The following is a 15,154-nucleotide window of genomic DNA, read 5'->3' as shown; positions in this document are numbered from 1 at the left end:
AGTTCACACATTTATCAAGTATTAGCCCAGGGGAATATGGGGACATGGCCCTTCAACCTCATGGATTGTGTAGACCAGCAGGTGCCCACACAACTGCAATCAGACGACGACAGGAGAATGTGTTCAGTGTTAAGTGGAGACTCAGACAATGGGAGAAGAGAATGGGGAGGCTGTCTGGGAGGGCTCCCAGGTTTGGGGCTGGAAGATCAGACGGATGGTGGTATCATTCCCGATAGGGAATCCGGGGTAAGATATAGTGTGGGGGTGGGAGAAGGTGGGCAGGCATATGGAGGTGTCCAGTACAGAGCAGGACATATGAGGCCTGAGGCCGAGAAGACAGATTTAGGGAGATTTGGGAGGCCTGAGGTGGACAATATTCTTAGAGTTGAGGGAGCCTGTTGTACAACGTAGGCTTTATTACTGTTCAGGAATGGTGGGGCTGACAGGTCAGCAGACACTTGCCATTGAAAAGCTAGTTACGTACGGTTCCCAAGAGGAGGGGGTGCGAGGCCACATGCAGATGCACCGGTGTGTGTGTGGGGGGGGTCAGGGGTCAGAGGGAACAAGGGGAAAAGAAGCAGGAGCCTTTGCTGTGCTTCCCAGAGGCACAGTAAGGAGATTTGGGACAGGCCAGCTTGAATCACCATGCATCTGATTGTGGCCCTGCAGGGTGATGCCAGGGCCCAGAGTGGCCAGAAGCCAGATGCTAGCAGGCTGAGGAGGTGGGGTCAGCAGGTGTCCAAGCATGCCTCAAGAGACTGGTCTCTAAGGATGAATTGGAAGATGGGGTAGGGAATGAGGGATGGGATTTTTGTTTAAACATTTATCACTCTTTTTGTTGTTGCTGTTATTTGTTTTTGAGAGAGAGAGAGAGAGAAAGAGCAGAGGCGGGGCAGAGAGAGAGGGAGAGAGAGAGTCCCAAGCAGGCTCTGCACTGAGAGCAGGTGAGCCCGATGTGGGGCTCAAATTCACAAACTGTGAGATCATGACCTGAGCTGAAATCAAGAGTCAGACGCTCAACTGAGCCACCCAGGTGCCTTGGGATTTTTTTTTTTTTTTGGGGGGGTAATCATAGAGAAATTGTTATGGTTTCAGTCTCGAAAAGGAAGGAGTCAGAGAAGAGGCTGAAGGTGAGGACACACAGAAGGAAGAAGACAGTGGAGAAAGTCTCTGGTGACCATTTTAAAACAAAACCTTTTTTCAGGAGGAGAGAAGGACGGGGTTTGGAGGCACAGGCACAGATGGTTTCCAGGTTCATGGGAACAGCTCTTTTTTTTTTTTTTTTTTTTTTTTAATTTTTTTTTTTTCAACGTTTTTAATTTATTTTTGGGACAGAGAGAGACAGAGCATGAACGGGGGAGGGGCAGAGAGAGAGGGAGACACAGAATCGGAAGCAGGCTCCAGGCTCCGAGCCATCAGCCCAGAGCCTGATGCGGGGCTCGAACTCACGGACCGCGAGATCGTGACCTGGCTGAAGTCGGACGCTTAACCGACTGCGCCACCCAGGCGCCCCATGGGAACAGCTCTTGACTAAGGTCGGCCAGTGCAGTCACATGACATTAAAGATGCCAGAATCTTCAGCATCCAGTCAAAATCAGGTGGTAGCTTATTATTAGTATCATAACACATGAAGAATATTCCACAAATATGCTACTTCACAGTTTAGGAAGCAGGTCCACACTCCCATGGGGACTGCCAGCCAAAGCAACCCTCTGAGGTGCCTGGAGCTGGGCAGGTAACACTCTCACTGCATGGGAAGGCCATGGCCATTGGCAGTCACACAGCTGATGGGGCCCGCGGAGTCCCACCTGGAAAGGCCGCATTTCTTACACACTGGGCTGCCTCTGCAGCGTATTTGTTGGCCCAGTTATAACCAAGCTGGGAAGCAATGGCTGCCCCAGCGATCATCGTCATGGAGTGGAGTATGGAGGGTCATGTCGTCAGCAGTAGCATCCTTCATTCTGTCCTTGAGAAATTCGTTATGGGATGATTTGCATCCAGCCAGAATTCATGGTGAGGTCCCAACCTCCAAATGGGACTGCATTCGGAGACAGAGTCTTTATTTTTATTTTTTTTAATGTTTATTTATTTTTGAGAAAGAGAGACAGTGGGGGAGGGGCAGAAAGAGAGGGAGAGAGAGAGAATCCCAAGCAGGCTCCAGTGCAGAGCCCGACGTGGGGCTTGATCCCACCAACTGTCAGATCACGACCTGAGGCGAAACCAAGAGTCGGACGTTTAACTGACTGAGCCACCCAGGCGCCTCTGAGACAGTCTTTAAAATGAAGTCGTTTGGGGCACCTGGGTGGCTCAGTCGGTTGGGTGGCCAACTTCGGCTCAGGTCATGATCTCGTGGTCCATGAGTTCGAGCCCCGCGTCGGGCTCTGTGCTGACAGCTCGGAGCCTGGAGCCTGTTTCAGATTCTATGTCTCCCTCTCTCTGACCCTCCCCCATTCATGCTCTGTCTCTCTCTGTCTCAAAAATAAATAAACGTTAAAAAAAATAAATAAATAAATAAAAATAAAATGAGGTCGTTAGAATAGGCCCTAATCCAACAGACTGGTGTCCTTATAAGATGAAATTGGGACACAGGAACACACAGAAGCAAGACCACTCAAAGACACAGAAGGTGGCCGTCTGCAAGCCAAGGAGAGAGGCCTCAGAAGAAACCAACCTAGCTCACCTCTTGGTCTCAGACTCCCAGTCTCCAAACTGTGAGGACAAAACTTTTGTTGTTTAAGCTGCCCCAGTCTGTGGTACTTTGCTACGGCAGCCCCAGAAGACTCATATGGTATTTTTAACCTTTCTACTCGATTTCAGGAAAGGATATGGATCCTGCTCTTTTCTGCAAACTTCACACCTCCTACCACCTGTTGAAAGAAAAGGAGAAGCCCAAATACAGCAAATGTTATTTTTCCCACTTATTTTTTTTAGGCACCTCTAAGAGCTAACAATGTGTCACATCTGATGTGAGCATGGCGTTTATGCCAGAGAGTGAGCCTGCTTTTGCGTCTCGCAGGGCCGATGACACGTGGTGTGAGGTTAACTGGCGGCTGGAGCTGGAGGAGGTGCAGGCACCACACACAGTACCGTTCTGCTCACATTCTCTCCCTGGGTCAAGTGGATGTCCTGGATTTGCTGAGAAGCTTTCATGCAGAGCCCCTGCTCATCCTACAGCCTAAAGATTATGTTTCCGACGCCCAACTGCCCTACTCCGTTAAGCACTTCTGTGGAAGTCTATTAATCTTATCTGTTGTTTTATCCATGCACTCATCTTTTATATTCGCAGAGTTCTGGTACGTGTGTGGGGATGTGACTGAGAAGGGGAAAGGTAACCACCGTAGCCTCTGATGTCACCTGCCAGTGCAGAGCTGGTGGAACCGGCTTCCACTTGGCTAGAAGAGGAGAGAGGCCAAGGACCCGGAGGCACCTTCCTTGGGAAGTGCTGTCTTGAGAGCTCTGTTACCTCCACCCTTATGGCAAAAGCCCACCACAGCTGGTGGGGACAAAGGGGACTCGTCATATGGGGACCTCATGAGGTGCAGATTCCATGCCTGCTGGGCCCCAAGGAGCCTTGGTGAGTCACTGGCAGTTCTGGAACCTGGTTTCATGTGCAAACAGAGAACATCAGTCACGATGATCACTGATGTCCTTCCAGCTCTGAGATCTGTGTGATTTCTGTATCTGAGACTTTAAGATGGGTAAGTGCAGCCTGGTTTTCCATGAGTTCATGGGTTTTGCTGTATCTTTAGGGGTTTTCTGTGTGTGTTCTATGTGGGTGGCTTGACTTTGATCACCTGTTTAGCCTCTGGGTGGTGTCTACTTCCTCATCTAGGAAAAGAGTGAATGGTGTGGGGCCGGGCTCACACAATGCTGGGGACAGAAACCTGAAGAAAGAGGGGAGGGGACGGCAGGTGGCAGAGCCAGGGAGAACAAGATAGGGATATTGGCTCAGGAGCTAACAAGTCAGCTACCGTGCAGCCGTGAGGATGTCCTGCCTTGAACCCCATGTGGGAGGCAGGGAGACCAGGTACGCTGCTCCCCGGGGCCCAGCAAGATCTTGGTGTTGGAGCTGGTGAGACGCTGTTACTCATTCAGTGAGGCCAGGGCAGTGGGGTGCGGGCAGGCATCTAAGAAGCAGAATAAGAAATCAGGGACAGAGGCCCCTCAACATCCTAATGCTGCCTTTTGGGGGACCTCTTTGGTGACTCTCCCTTATCTGAATGACTTTCTCCACTGTTCGCGGTGATTGTAGCTATGATGGAAATTCTCTCGGCAGATTGCACTCAGCTCGGGGGAAGCGTGGGTCTGAGGGTCGCCCACACCACACGTGTGCCAGTGGCCGGTGGCCTCTCCTAGCCCCTGTTCCTACGTCCCCAGTGGTGTGTCATGCTCACAGAGACACAGCTGTGGTTGTTCCCAAAGCTTCACGTGTCAGTTGTTATTGAAATTAAATAATTTAAGTAATTATTATGTAAACTGATAAAGTACACAGGTGAAAAGAGCTTTATTTATATGTTTGTTTATTTATTTATTTAACAGAGGGAGAGAGAGAGAGAGAGAGAGAGGCAGAGAGGGAGGGAGAGAGAGAGAGAGAGAGAAAGAGAGAAAGAGAGAGAGAATCCCATACAGCCTCCACACTGTCAGCGCAGAGCCTAACGTGGGGCTCAAACTCATGAACCATGAGATCGTGACCTGAGCTAAAGTCGGATGCTTAACCAATTGAGCCACCCAGGCGCCCCAAGATTTTTTCACTCTTATTTTTTTAATTTTAATTTTTTTATGTGTGAGACAGAGAGAGAGTGAGGGTGAGAGGGGCAAAGGGAGAGAGAGAATTTTTTTTAATGTTTATTTATTTTTGAGAGAGAGACAGAGACAGAGCATGAGCAGGGGAGAGGCAGAGAGAGAGGGAGGCACATGTCCGAAGCAGGCTCCAGGCTCTGAGCTGTCAGCACAGAGCCCAACGCGGGGCTCGAACCCATGAACCGTGAGATCATGACCTGGGCCGAAGTCAGACACTCAACCGACTTAGCCACCCAGGTGCCCCGGGAGAGAGAGAATCTTAAGCAGGCCCCACATTTGTGGAATCGGGGCTCAATCTCACAACTGTGAGACCATGACCTGATTGCAAATCAAGAGTCAGACGCTCAACTGACTGAGCCACCCAGGCACCCCAGGAGCTGTTTTTATAAGAACTAAGTGCAATGCTTTGAAAAGTTTCATGGATGTAAACTGCTAACAGAACCAAATCTGCTGTAAAAATAGGTATGAGTGTGACAACTATGAGACATCAGAAAAATGTAAAAACCCAGGATGAAATGCACTCCTCTCTGATTGCTTCACTGAGTTCCCATGCTAGCTGTGACAGAGATCCAAAGTGGGACCTGTAATCCGTGCAATATGGGTGTGGATTTTGAAAGGTACAAGCTTCTAATCAGCACAACTATCATTAAAAATAAAAAGGCCTTAGCTCCAGCAACACCAGAAGATTGATGAATTAATTACACTGTCATGCTCTAACTTAAAATATTTAATATATGGGTTCTATATACATATACATGGGCATATATATTCACATCCAACATTAACTGAGTCAGTACCAGTCCCCAGCTTAAGGTAGGAGAGCTTCTGGGGCGCCTGGGTGGCTCAGTCCATTAAGCGTCTGACTCTTTATTTTGGCTTGTGTCGTGATCTCATGGTTTCTGAGTTTGGGCCCCACATGGGGCTCTGCACTGACAGCTCAGAGCCTGGTTAGGATTCTCTTTCTCCCTCTCTCTGCCCCTCCCCCACTCCCACTGTCTCTCTCTCCCTCTCTCTCTCTCAAAATAAATAAACGTAAAAAAAAAAAAGATAGGTGGGCACCTGGGTGGCTCGGTTGGTTAAGCATCTGACTTTGGCTCAGGTCATGATCTTGTGGTTCATCGGTTTGGGCCCCGGCTCCAGATTCTGTGCTGACAGCTCAGAGCCTAGAGCCTGCTTCAGATTCTGTGTCTCCCTCTTTCTCTGCTCTTTCCCCCATCGTGCTCTGTTTCTCAAAAGTAAATAAATGTGAAAAAAAAAAAAAGAGATAAGAGAGCTTCTGCCATGTGCCGTTTCTATTAAAGATAAGTGGCCATTCTTTTAGAGGCTAGAGATTTATTTTATTTTATTTTATTTTATTTTATTTTATTTTATTTTATTTTATTTATGTGAATAAATTAAGCAATATATCCTTTTTTAAGATTAGAAAAAAAATTTTTTAAGTTTATTTAGACAGAGAGAGGCTGTGGGTGCATGTGAGCGGTGGGAAAGGCGGGGGCGGGGGGAGAATCTCAAGCAAGCTCCACACTGTCAGGGCAGAGCTGATGTAGGGGCTCGAACCCACAAACCATGAGATCATGACCTGAGCCGAAACCAAGAGTTGGACCCCCAACAGACTGAGCCACCCTAAGACTGAGCCAGGTGCCCTAAGACTGTAGTTTTAAGTCATCTCTATATCCAGCATGGGGCTCCAACTTACAAGCCTGAGATCAAGAGTCACCTGCTCCACTGACTGAGCCCTCCAGGTGCCACCTTATTGTGTCCTCTCTCACTCACTCACTCACCCATTGGATGCCTGGCGCATGCGAGGAAAGCACAGCTCTTGCCCACAGGGGACTTATTACGGTTATTTCAGCCCTTGCAGGGAGGCACCCAGCAGAGAATCACTGGCGGTAGCAGAATCGCTGGTTAGCTGTCAGGTACACCAGGAGCATCTCTTAGCTCGGCTTCTAGGAGGGTCCCCTTAGAGGGCTGGGCCTGTGCTGAATGCTGCCTCCTGTTCTGTCAGGTGCTGGCTATGGGTCCCTGGCCCCTGACGCCAGGCCTGAGGAACCAGCCCCTCCCTTAGTCCCAGCAGATCCGTACCCTGCACCTCCATGAGGTGGAAGGCTCTAGACCCCATGTGGCTGCAGCATATGCAAGGATCAAGGTGGGTTAATTTCCACCCGAACCACAAGCCCAGGCCGGACATCACAGTCCAGGGGTGGCCTGGGTCTGGTGCTCCTTAAGGACATCTCTACCAGCTTTGGGCAGGAGGGATAAGGTTTGAGCCCATGCAGGAATCTCCTGGAAAGCATCAGAATTCCTGGGTGAGTCCTGAGGAAATGCTGTGCTCTGCACCCAGCCCCAGCAGGGGCTTGGCCAGAAGTGTCCTCACGGAAATGAGGGTGGGGGTGTGTGAGAAGTTCCCTTGGTGCTATTCCTCTGGGCTGCAGCCACACTCCACTGGCGGGGGCACTCCCAATGTAGGGGTGCACTAAGCCTCCTTGTCTGAACCCCCAGAAGTCTGCAAGCCCTGAAGAGGGATGCAAGATTTGTTTGGAGGGTTTGAACTTCGTATCGAGGATTTTATAATACAGAGGTGTACATATAACAGCATCTATGTAAGATGTTAAAAACAGACCCTCCTTTGCTCCATACCTTCTCCACTTCCTTCCCCTGCCCCCAAAATAATGATAACCCCCGAATTTGTTTCTATCATTTTGGAGTGGTTTTGAACTCTGAATTTAGAAATGTCGTAAGTATTTAACATGGCTCCTCATACAAACAATCAGGATCAAGAGGCTGGGAGTGGGTATTTGGCTCTATTTGTTGTTCTGTCCACATTCAGCCTGTCTCTTCCCAGACGGGAAAAGGGCTGGCCTTGGCCTGCTGGCTTTTCCAAGTATTTCCTTGACTTTTTTTTGCTTAAACAAAATAAGTGCGCTTCCTCCTTTTAAACAGGTGCTCAAGGCAGAGGCGGATGTGGACATCACATTCATCTTTGTGCAGATTTAAACACAACCTGGTCCCCACCTGCTGAGGAGGCAACATCTTAGCCACCACACCCCCTGGTGTGCAGATGTGGCCTGTTCTGGAAAGACTTCTGTGATTCTTGCAGCTTTATGCATATGAAAGACGGGTTAGTTCATAGGGACAGAAACAAGGGTTTTACAAGATCTGCACACATAGTAGGAGGCCGGACAGTTTTCAGATATAATGCAGCACTTCTGTCGAACATCATTACAAAATCTCACAATAAAACCTCTATACAAACAGCTGTTGAGACAGCAAAAGAGCAAAACCGACCACGGTCCCCTGCGAACAGGATGACAGAAAAGTCAGCTAGCTGGGCTGTTGGGGCACCTGGGGGCACAGCACATCTCTGAAGGTGCAGGGGGGACAGGAGAGGAGCTAGGAGCTGGGACCCCCTTTCCCACCGTGAAACAGGCCCTCAGCTTTGGTGTTCCCTGTGGCTTTCTGATACATTCTCCTCTTTACAGCCCAGCCTAGCGAGGGATTACCTGACATCTGCACTCTCAGTACTTAATTCAAGTGCTAAATTCAGAATAAGTCTCTAGAGACTGGCACCACAGGAAATCACAGCCTCTGTTTAAAGATTCCAAAGGCATCAGGAGTGCCTGGGTGGCTCAGTTGGTTAAGTGTCCGACTCTTGACTTTGGCTCAGGTCATGATGTCATGGTTCCTGAGCTGGAGCCCTGACTCCGCCTCTGTGCTGATAGCTCGGAGCCTGCTTAGGATTCTCTCTCTCTGCTCCTACCCTGCTCTCTCTCTCTCTTACTCTCAGACTAAATCAACTTAAAAAAATGTTAAAAAAAAAAAAAAAGATCTCAAAGGCATCAAATCCAGTCTGCCACTTGGGTTCCACCTGGCCACCGTGGAAAAGATAGCACACTCAGCTTTGCTGGTGGAAGCCACGTCAGCCGGGGCACTGAAGACTGAGCAAAGTGGCAGAAATCCAACTGAATGGGGTTCTCACATGCCTGGGCTGAGCACTGGGGATTGTGGAGGTTTTCTCTGGTGTGAACCACTGTGGGTGGCTGGGTTACCCTGCAATATTTTTGCTGATGCTCCTTTTGCAGCAGCCAAGTGGAGGCCCTGGGATGTCTGGGTCCGGCCACGGCAGGGGGCAGGGTGGGGTGGGGTGGGGGGAATAGGGGGGCGGAGGGCGATACCCTCCTGGACAGCCTTGGAGCAGTCCCAGGGTCCCTAAGGCACTCTTGTATTTGGGTGAGAACCAGGGCGGGTCAGGGACCCCTGTGCCCTACGCCTTCTCAGGAGCGGCCTGCTCTCTCTGCCCTCTCCCGCCAAGTCTCTCCTCAGACCCCAGGGCAGCTCAGAACAGAGAGAAAGGGCACAGTGTGGGTTGGCCTGAAGGTACTACAAGGGGCGGTGTGTGCTGCTAGTTCCTGGGACCGTCTGAATTTGTCTAAATCTCTCAGGGCTCTGAAACTCCCACGACATATGGGGTCAGCAGACCAAAACACTACAGCTGATCAGCAAAAGTGGCCAACAAGCCTTTATCCACCTCTGGTTGGCCCCATGTCATCCACTCTCCTCAAGCTCCTGGCCCCTCGCCTTCCTGCTTTATTAAGAAGCCAGAAACTAGCACTTGAACTTCTTCAACTTTGCTCAAAGTTTACAGCTCACCTCTAACTTCCTTAACTATCTCTGGTTCTGGAGGACAGAAGCCTTCTTCTTCGTTCCCAAGGCCAACCTCTCTTCACAGTTCTGATTATACCCCTTCCAGGGCCTACAGCTCCAGTCTCTCATCACCAATTTGGTTACCTTGACCCACAAGCTGACCCAGGAACAGTGTCCCTGCCCTGTCTCCTCCCTCCACACATTTCCCGGACCAGTGCACACAGCCGACCTCTGCTCTCTCTCCTGTTCTCTGTTCCAGCTCTTGTTGCTGGCATCTGCCATCGCTGGGCTGACACTAACCCCCCTTTCCCTGCAGCACTGCAGATGGGCCCCCTATGCTCACCTCCTCCACTAGAAATGCAGGAAACTAACCCTCTTCTTTCCTCTCTCCATATTCTGTCACCTGCCTTCCTCTGTGATCCCCAGAGCAGGACTCCGGATCTTTCCCCTCTTTCCAGATTCATTTTCCACATCTGGTGCCCACTCTCCCAGCCCCCAGGCTCCCAAGCCTTGTCTTGAAATCCCAACTCTACTGGGGCACAGCCATTTAGCTAGCGTGGGTTCTCCATGAGATAGCAAGCAGGTTAGCAAATTCACATGATTCTGGTAAGTCTTCTTACATGAGAGACTGAAGTTTGGGAACTAAAATTTTAGTCTGAGCCAGAAGGCAATTTTGATATTCTTGGTCTGTCCCTTTACAAACACACTACAGGGGTTAGGGGATTCTGAAAAATAAACTTTGATTCTCCCAAATTAAATATCACTTCAGCTACCTGAGTAAAAAAAAAAACAAAACAAAAAAAAACAAAACAAAAAAACACAAAACCCCTCAAGTTTATGATTTAGACCCTGTCATTTGCACTTGAGAAGCACTGTGGCAGAAATCTACACTCAGGGACTCAGACAAAGTTCTAGGTGCTACTGTGGAATGCGTGCATTCACAATTTTATGCTCAATTTCCTTGAAATCATTTTCCTTTTGGAATCCCAAACCCGGTCCAAGCTGATGAATCAGAACTCCAAAGGCAGAGTCTCCTTAATTTGAGGAAGAGGGGGGGGGGGTTCACAACAGACAACAACTTTTTCCTTCTTCCTCTTGTCAAGTGGAACTGGCTTACTTGAAAATGAGGCCCGATCTGTTGCTGCCATTTGCACAAAGTCAAATGTCTACATGAACTTTTCTAGACGTCAGGAAACCAAGCCAACGACTCGCTGATGCCCCCGCCTGGCACGCGTCACTATGCATCAAACACAAAAGGTTTCTCTTTGCGGGGGTCGGGGGTTAGGGGGGTGTCCCATCAGCCCCAAAGATTTCTGGGGGTCTTGACAGGATGCGGGGTATTTTTGGGTATTCAAACCCGCAACCGGTGGCTGTTGGGTCAAAATCTGCAGGAAGCAGCAGTGGGCCAGCGATGGGAACTCCAGCCAGGTCGAGGACGTGCCCAAGACTGAAGAGTTGGATGTGTGTGGGGTTGGGGAGTGGTCGGGATCGGGATGATCTGGGGGGTGCTGACTAGGAAGGTGGCAAAGGCCGGGCAGTCATATGAAAAGGATGGAAGCTAATGGAAACTTGGCAACTACAGGCAGCTGGGAAAGAGGCTGGAAGTCAGGAAAAGCCTGAGGGGGTCTCCCAGCTCTGCCACTGTTAGGTGCAGGGCTGTGGCCACACGGCCAGCACTGCCTCAATTTACACTAAATTATACTTCCTGCCGTGGAAGGGTGCTTGGGCTCCTTGGGCAGGATGAGGGTCTCTGAGGTGTGATCACCTCTGCTTGAGGCCTCACAGTGGGCTCCTCCCCGTGGGGCTCTCTGCCCCCATCCTCTGTGAGATGCATGGAGAAGCTTCAGGTGAGTGAGCACTACGCCGGTGGTTTGGTGTGACTTTGCTCAGTGCTGTTTGAGAAAAGGGGCATCGAAGATGGCGGATCTCTGGACGCGGGGCGCTGTCTCCTGGGACCCCTGCACCGGAAGGTCAGGGGTGGATCCAGATGGGCTCAGAGGTTAGTACTTGCATACACCTCTGTGCTGGGAGCCACTGGCCTGGAATGCAGCTGCAGATGCCCGCTGCCGTCCCTTCAAGCTGACAAGAGACACTTGGAACCACCTGGGCTCCCAAGTCATCCCAACTCCCCGTTCCGAGCAGCCTGATGCCCTAACAAGCCTACGGATGAGGCCTCACGGGGCCAGCGTTACAGGAACAAAGGGGCCTTTTCTCTCACTTCCAAAGAAAAAAAAAGCACCCAAATCTTCTGAAGAATGATGAGCATTGGCAAAAAAAATGTTTTATATTTGATAAATTACACAGCTTAGAACAAAGATTTAGGTAAGTCGAATAAAAAATACCGCAAAGTAAAACACATTAAAAACTTTATTATAAGTATTACACTTGTCCAAATTTGCATCAATTTGATACATTTCTGCTCATTTTGCAGAACGTAGGAGTCACACAATTGCCTTTCCCACCTCTGCCTCCCTTCGGCCTGGGCCCGTGTCCTCCGCTGTGTGCCCTGCCTTCAGCGGAAGTCCTGATGCGCCCGGGCCGGGGAGGACGCGCCTCCAGCGCAGTGGGCCCTGTGGCTGTTCCAGGGCTGAGCCCCTGCTCTCTCCATCCTGTTTCCACGTCCAGCCTGAGAGGCTAACTGTAGATGTTCTGAGCAAAAGGAACCCCAGCTAAGTTTCACAGAGTTTTCCAGAACCTTGAATCAGTACTTGATGATCATTATTTCTTAATGGAGGTGAGGGAAAGGGAGTTGGAAAGATTCCCTGGACTGAAATGGGCCGGAACAGTGTGGATAGGGTTTGGTTCTCTGTTTTTCCCTTCACACTCAGGCCTGGCCAAGACTGTGTGCAGCAGACATGCCCTGCTCACCCCCTAGGAAAGGTGGACACCAAACAGCCACTGAGGCTTGAAAGCAAATTTGAGGAAAAAAATAGTGATGAGAAAAAGTCCATAAGGAATATTTTGCCATGTTCTTCCTGAATAACATTCCCCTTTGTCCAGTGGTAGCATTTATGATCAGATATAATGTAGGAGGATCCATTATAGTAAAAAGAATATTACAGTAACTTCCCATCAGCGGTGCTATTCAATTGCTTACAGAAACCTGCAACTTTAATGTATTTTAAACACATCAGGAATGAGTGATGATTTTCCAAACTAAGGAAAATGCCCAATAAAAAAATACAGAAAATACATGCTAGTTTAATGGCAAACTTATTTTCGATACTCTTTTAACAGCAGTGATCTTGGAATTAAGGGAGGAGCAGCGGGGACCGCCCTTTGCCCACGAGAACATGGGAGACCGTCAGCGCCAGAGAGCGTGACCTCAGGCTGATTCAGTAGCGGGGCCGGTGCCCGCCCGCTGTGGGCGGCAGCTTGGCCAGTCTGTGTGTCGCTGCCCAGGACCCTCAGTGCTGCAGCAGGAAGTTGGTAGCCACATTCAGGTCATTATTTGAAGCTCTCAGGGCTTCTAAAGCATCACCCCTGGAAAATCCCATCTCCATGAGCCTCGCAACCTGAAAACAAACAAAACCAGAAACGTGATGAGGCTGAGGACCCTGCTACTAATCCATCAGCCCCCCAGGTGCTCTTCAGGAGAGTTTTGCAGAGAAGGTTAAAAAAAACAAACCCTAATTTTCATTTCAGTGTGAAATAGGATTAAAAAAAATTTTTTTAACAGGCACATTTTAAAGTGCTTAACGTATGGCTAATAAGTGTAATTATCTCATTTAACTCTCATTTGAGAGACCAGGAATGAGTCTCCAAGGGTCAAGCGACCCGCCAGGACCAGCAGAGGGTGGACGAGCCCGTGGGGTGTGGCCTGGAAACCCAGTCTGCACAGCAGCCCCGCTCACACGACTCTGCACGCCCTTTCAGAGTCAGGTGGGATTCCCGCGAACAACTTCCCCAAGTCACGTTTCCTTGTGCGTGTGAACAATCGCTTAGTTGAACATTAATTTCTGATGCTGGCAGACACCGATGACAAAAATGTGTGCAGGTTCTTGGAATCACACGGCCAGGGAAGGAAAACCTGCCATGTGAGGTGCAGCATTTGCTAAGGTCCTGGCTGCGGGGGCTCTCCAGGCAGCAGCCGTGCGCACCGGGAGGTGAAGCCTGGGGCAGAACCAGGGGGATGGACGTAGCGAAAGTCACCAAGGGTAGGATGAGGCTTGCATTTTTGTGACCACAAATCCTGAATCTGTAAACACAGAGGTTTCCTGCACTTTCAGCATAGGATTTCCATGAAGCAGGCAGTGCCACTGAAATTTAGGCATAACCTATTTTCCCATTTACAAATGTATTATAAATAGATCTATGACGCCAGACCAGCCAAAGGAAGCTATTCTTTGTACGTATGTTGAAACATACTTTTGTAAGTTTTGTAACACATGTTGAGATTTTCCCCACGTGTGGGTTAAAGAGGCTCTTGTGGACTGAGGACTTGGTCACCACTTCTGATCCTTCCTGTAGAAAATAGTGCCCTTGGTACAAAGTGTATGGAAAATGCCTGATGCTGCGGGGGTCGGGGTGGGTTGTGGGCAGGGCTGGGGGAAAGGAGTGAGGAGGAGGCCGGGGGGGGGGGGAGGGAGGAAGGTGGGGAGCCCAGTGGGTGGCAGGGGAGGAGATGGGAGTAAGCTCTCTGCCCTGCCCACACCCAGACCCCTCGTCCCTCAAGGAGCCTCAGGGAGACAGATGCTAACCGAGCTGAGCAGAGGCAGACATGCAGGTGACACTTCTGAGAGGCGGGTTCTAGCTCGTGTTTTCCAAACCGAGGCTGTGATCCCTCACGAATGCGTCATGAACACTCAGTGGGTTAAGAGGAGCATTAAAAAATGTATGCAGCAAGGGCCCTCCTTCCAGAAAGCTTCCTTTCCGTTCTCCACACGCACACACGTGTCTGCTGCAGGCATCTCTTGCTGTGGGCTGTGGCGAGACACCTGACAGCTGTTTTCTGAAGGGATGCTTGGTGCCTGGGAAAAAGGCCGTCACATGTGGGAGACCCACTCCCCGGGCTGGGGGACAGTGTGGACAGAACGGCAAGAATCTTCTGCTTTCATTTCCTGCTCAAGGAAAGAACCACCTTTCCCAGAGTATCACAAACACTCCCTCACTTACTGGCCAAGATGGACAGTTCTTTCTCCACAGAAGCAGAATCTGCCTCTCGCTGTCATCCGTGGGACTTCAAAGGTCCTAATTTCACCCTTTCAAGTAACAGAAAACAATCCTAGTTCCTTTCCTGGGTGAAGCACTTTGAAGGTCTGAAGGCCGTCCTCCCCCATCTTTCTTGCTCCAGGCCAGCGCCCCAGCTCCTGGTCTGGCTCAGGTGCCGTGGAACCCTCTCCTGCCTTTACTGCCAGGGTCCCTCTACCAGAAGGCTCTTTTCCTCTGCCCTTGGCCTCGGCAGCTCCTCTTTATCCACTGACTCTGGGGGCACCTGGCCCTTTCCCATTCTCCCAGACCAGAAGGAAGCCCAGACAAAAAGTTCTGTGGCTCCACTGACCTGTGTCCTGGGCTCCTTGTCACTGTGTTGTGAGTCTCCTGAGAACAGGGGCCGGGGCTGCTTTCTTCATTCCTGTGCTCCAGGATCCATCTCTGTCCAGTGAAGCGCCCCACCCCCCCACTGCTCTCCCGTTGCTGCTGTCCTGTGCTCGCAGCCCTTGTCACAGCAGTGGAACACTTCGGCAGCGTGCACACGTGTGTGTGTGTATGGGCA

The 15,154-nt window shown here is 50.2% G+C and overlaps 1 protein-coding gene across 2 annotated transcripts in view; it reads right to left on the bottom strand.

Annotated features, from left to right (window-relative positions):
* Positions 1-11,790: 11,790 nt before the first annotated feature.
* UBAC2 (UBA domain containing 2) overlaps positions 11,791-15,154 on the bottom strand; it is a 180,629-nt gene continuing 177,265 nt past the window's right edge. Inside the window, exons 9-10 of one of the 2 annotated variants that reach the window (XM_042929639.1) lie at positions 14,557-14,642; positions 11,791-12,956 (exon numbers count right to left, since the gene is read on the bottom strand). In XM_042929639.1, coding sequence (XP_042785573.1) covers positions 12,911-12,956; positions 14,557-14,642 — 132 coding nt within the window. In that variant the 3' untranslated portion in view covers positions 11,791-12,910. The remainder of the gene's footprint in view (positions 12,957-14,556; positions 14,643-15,154) is intronic. The other variant, XM_042929630.1, reaches the window with a different exon arrangement.

The sequence above is a fragment of the Panthera leo genome, chromosome A1 (genome assembly GCF_018350215.1).
Source record: "Panthera leo isolate Ple1 chromosome A1, P.leo_Ple1_pat1.1, whole genome shotgun sequence".
NCBI classification, from domain to species: domain Eukaryota; kingdom Metazoa; phylum Chordata; class Mammalia; order Carnivora; family Felidae; genus Panthera; species Panthera leo.
This window is presented reverse-complemented; position numbering and strand designations above follow the sequence as displayed.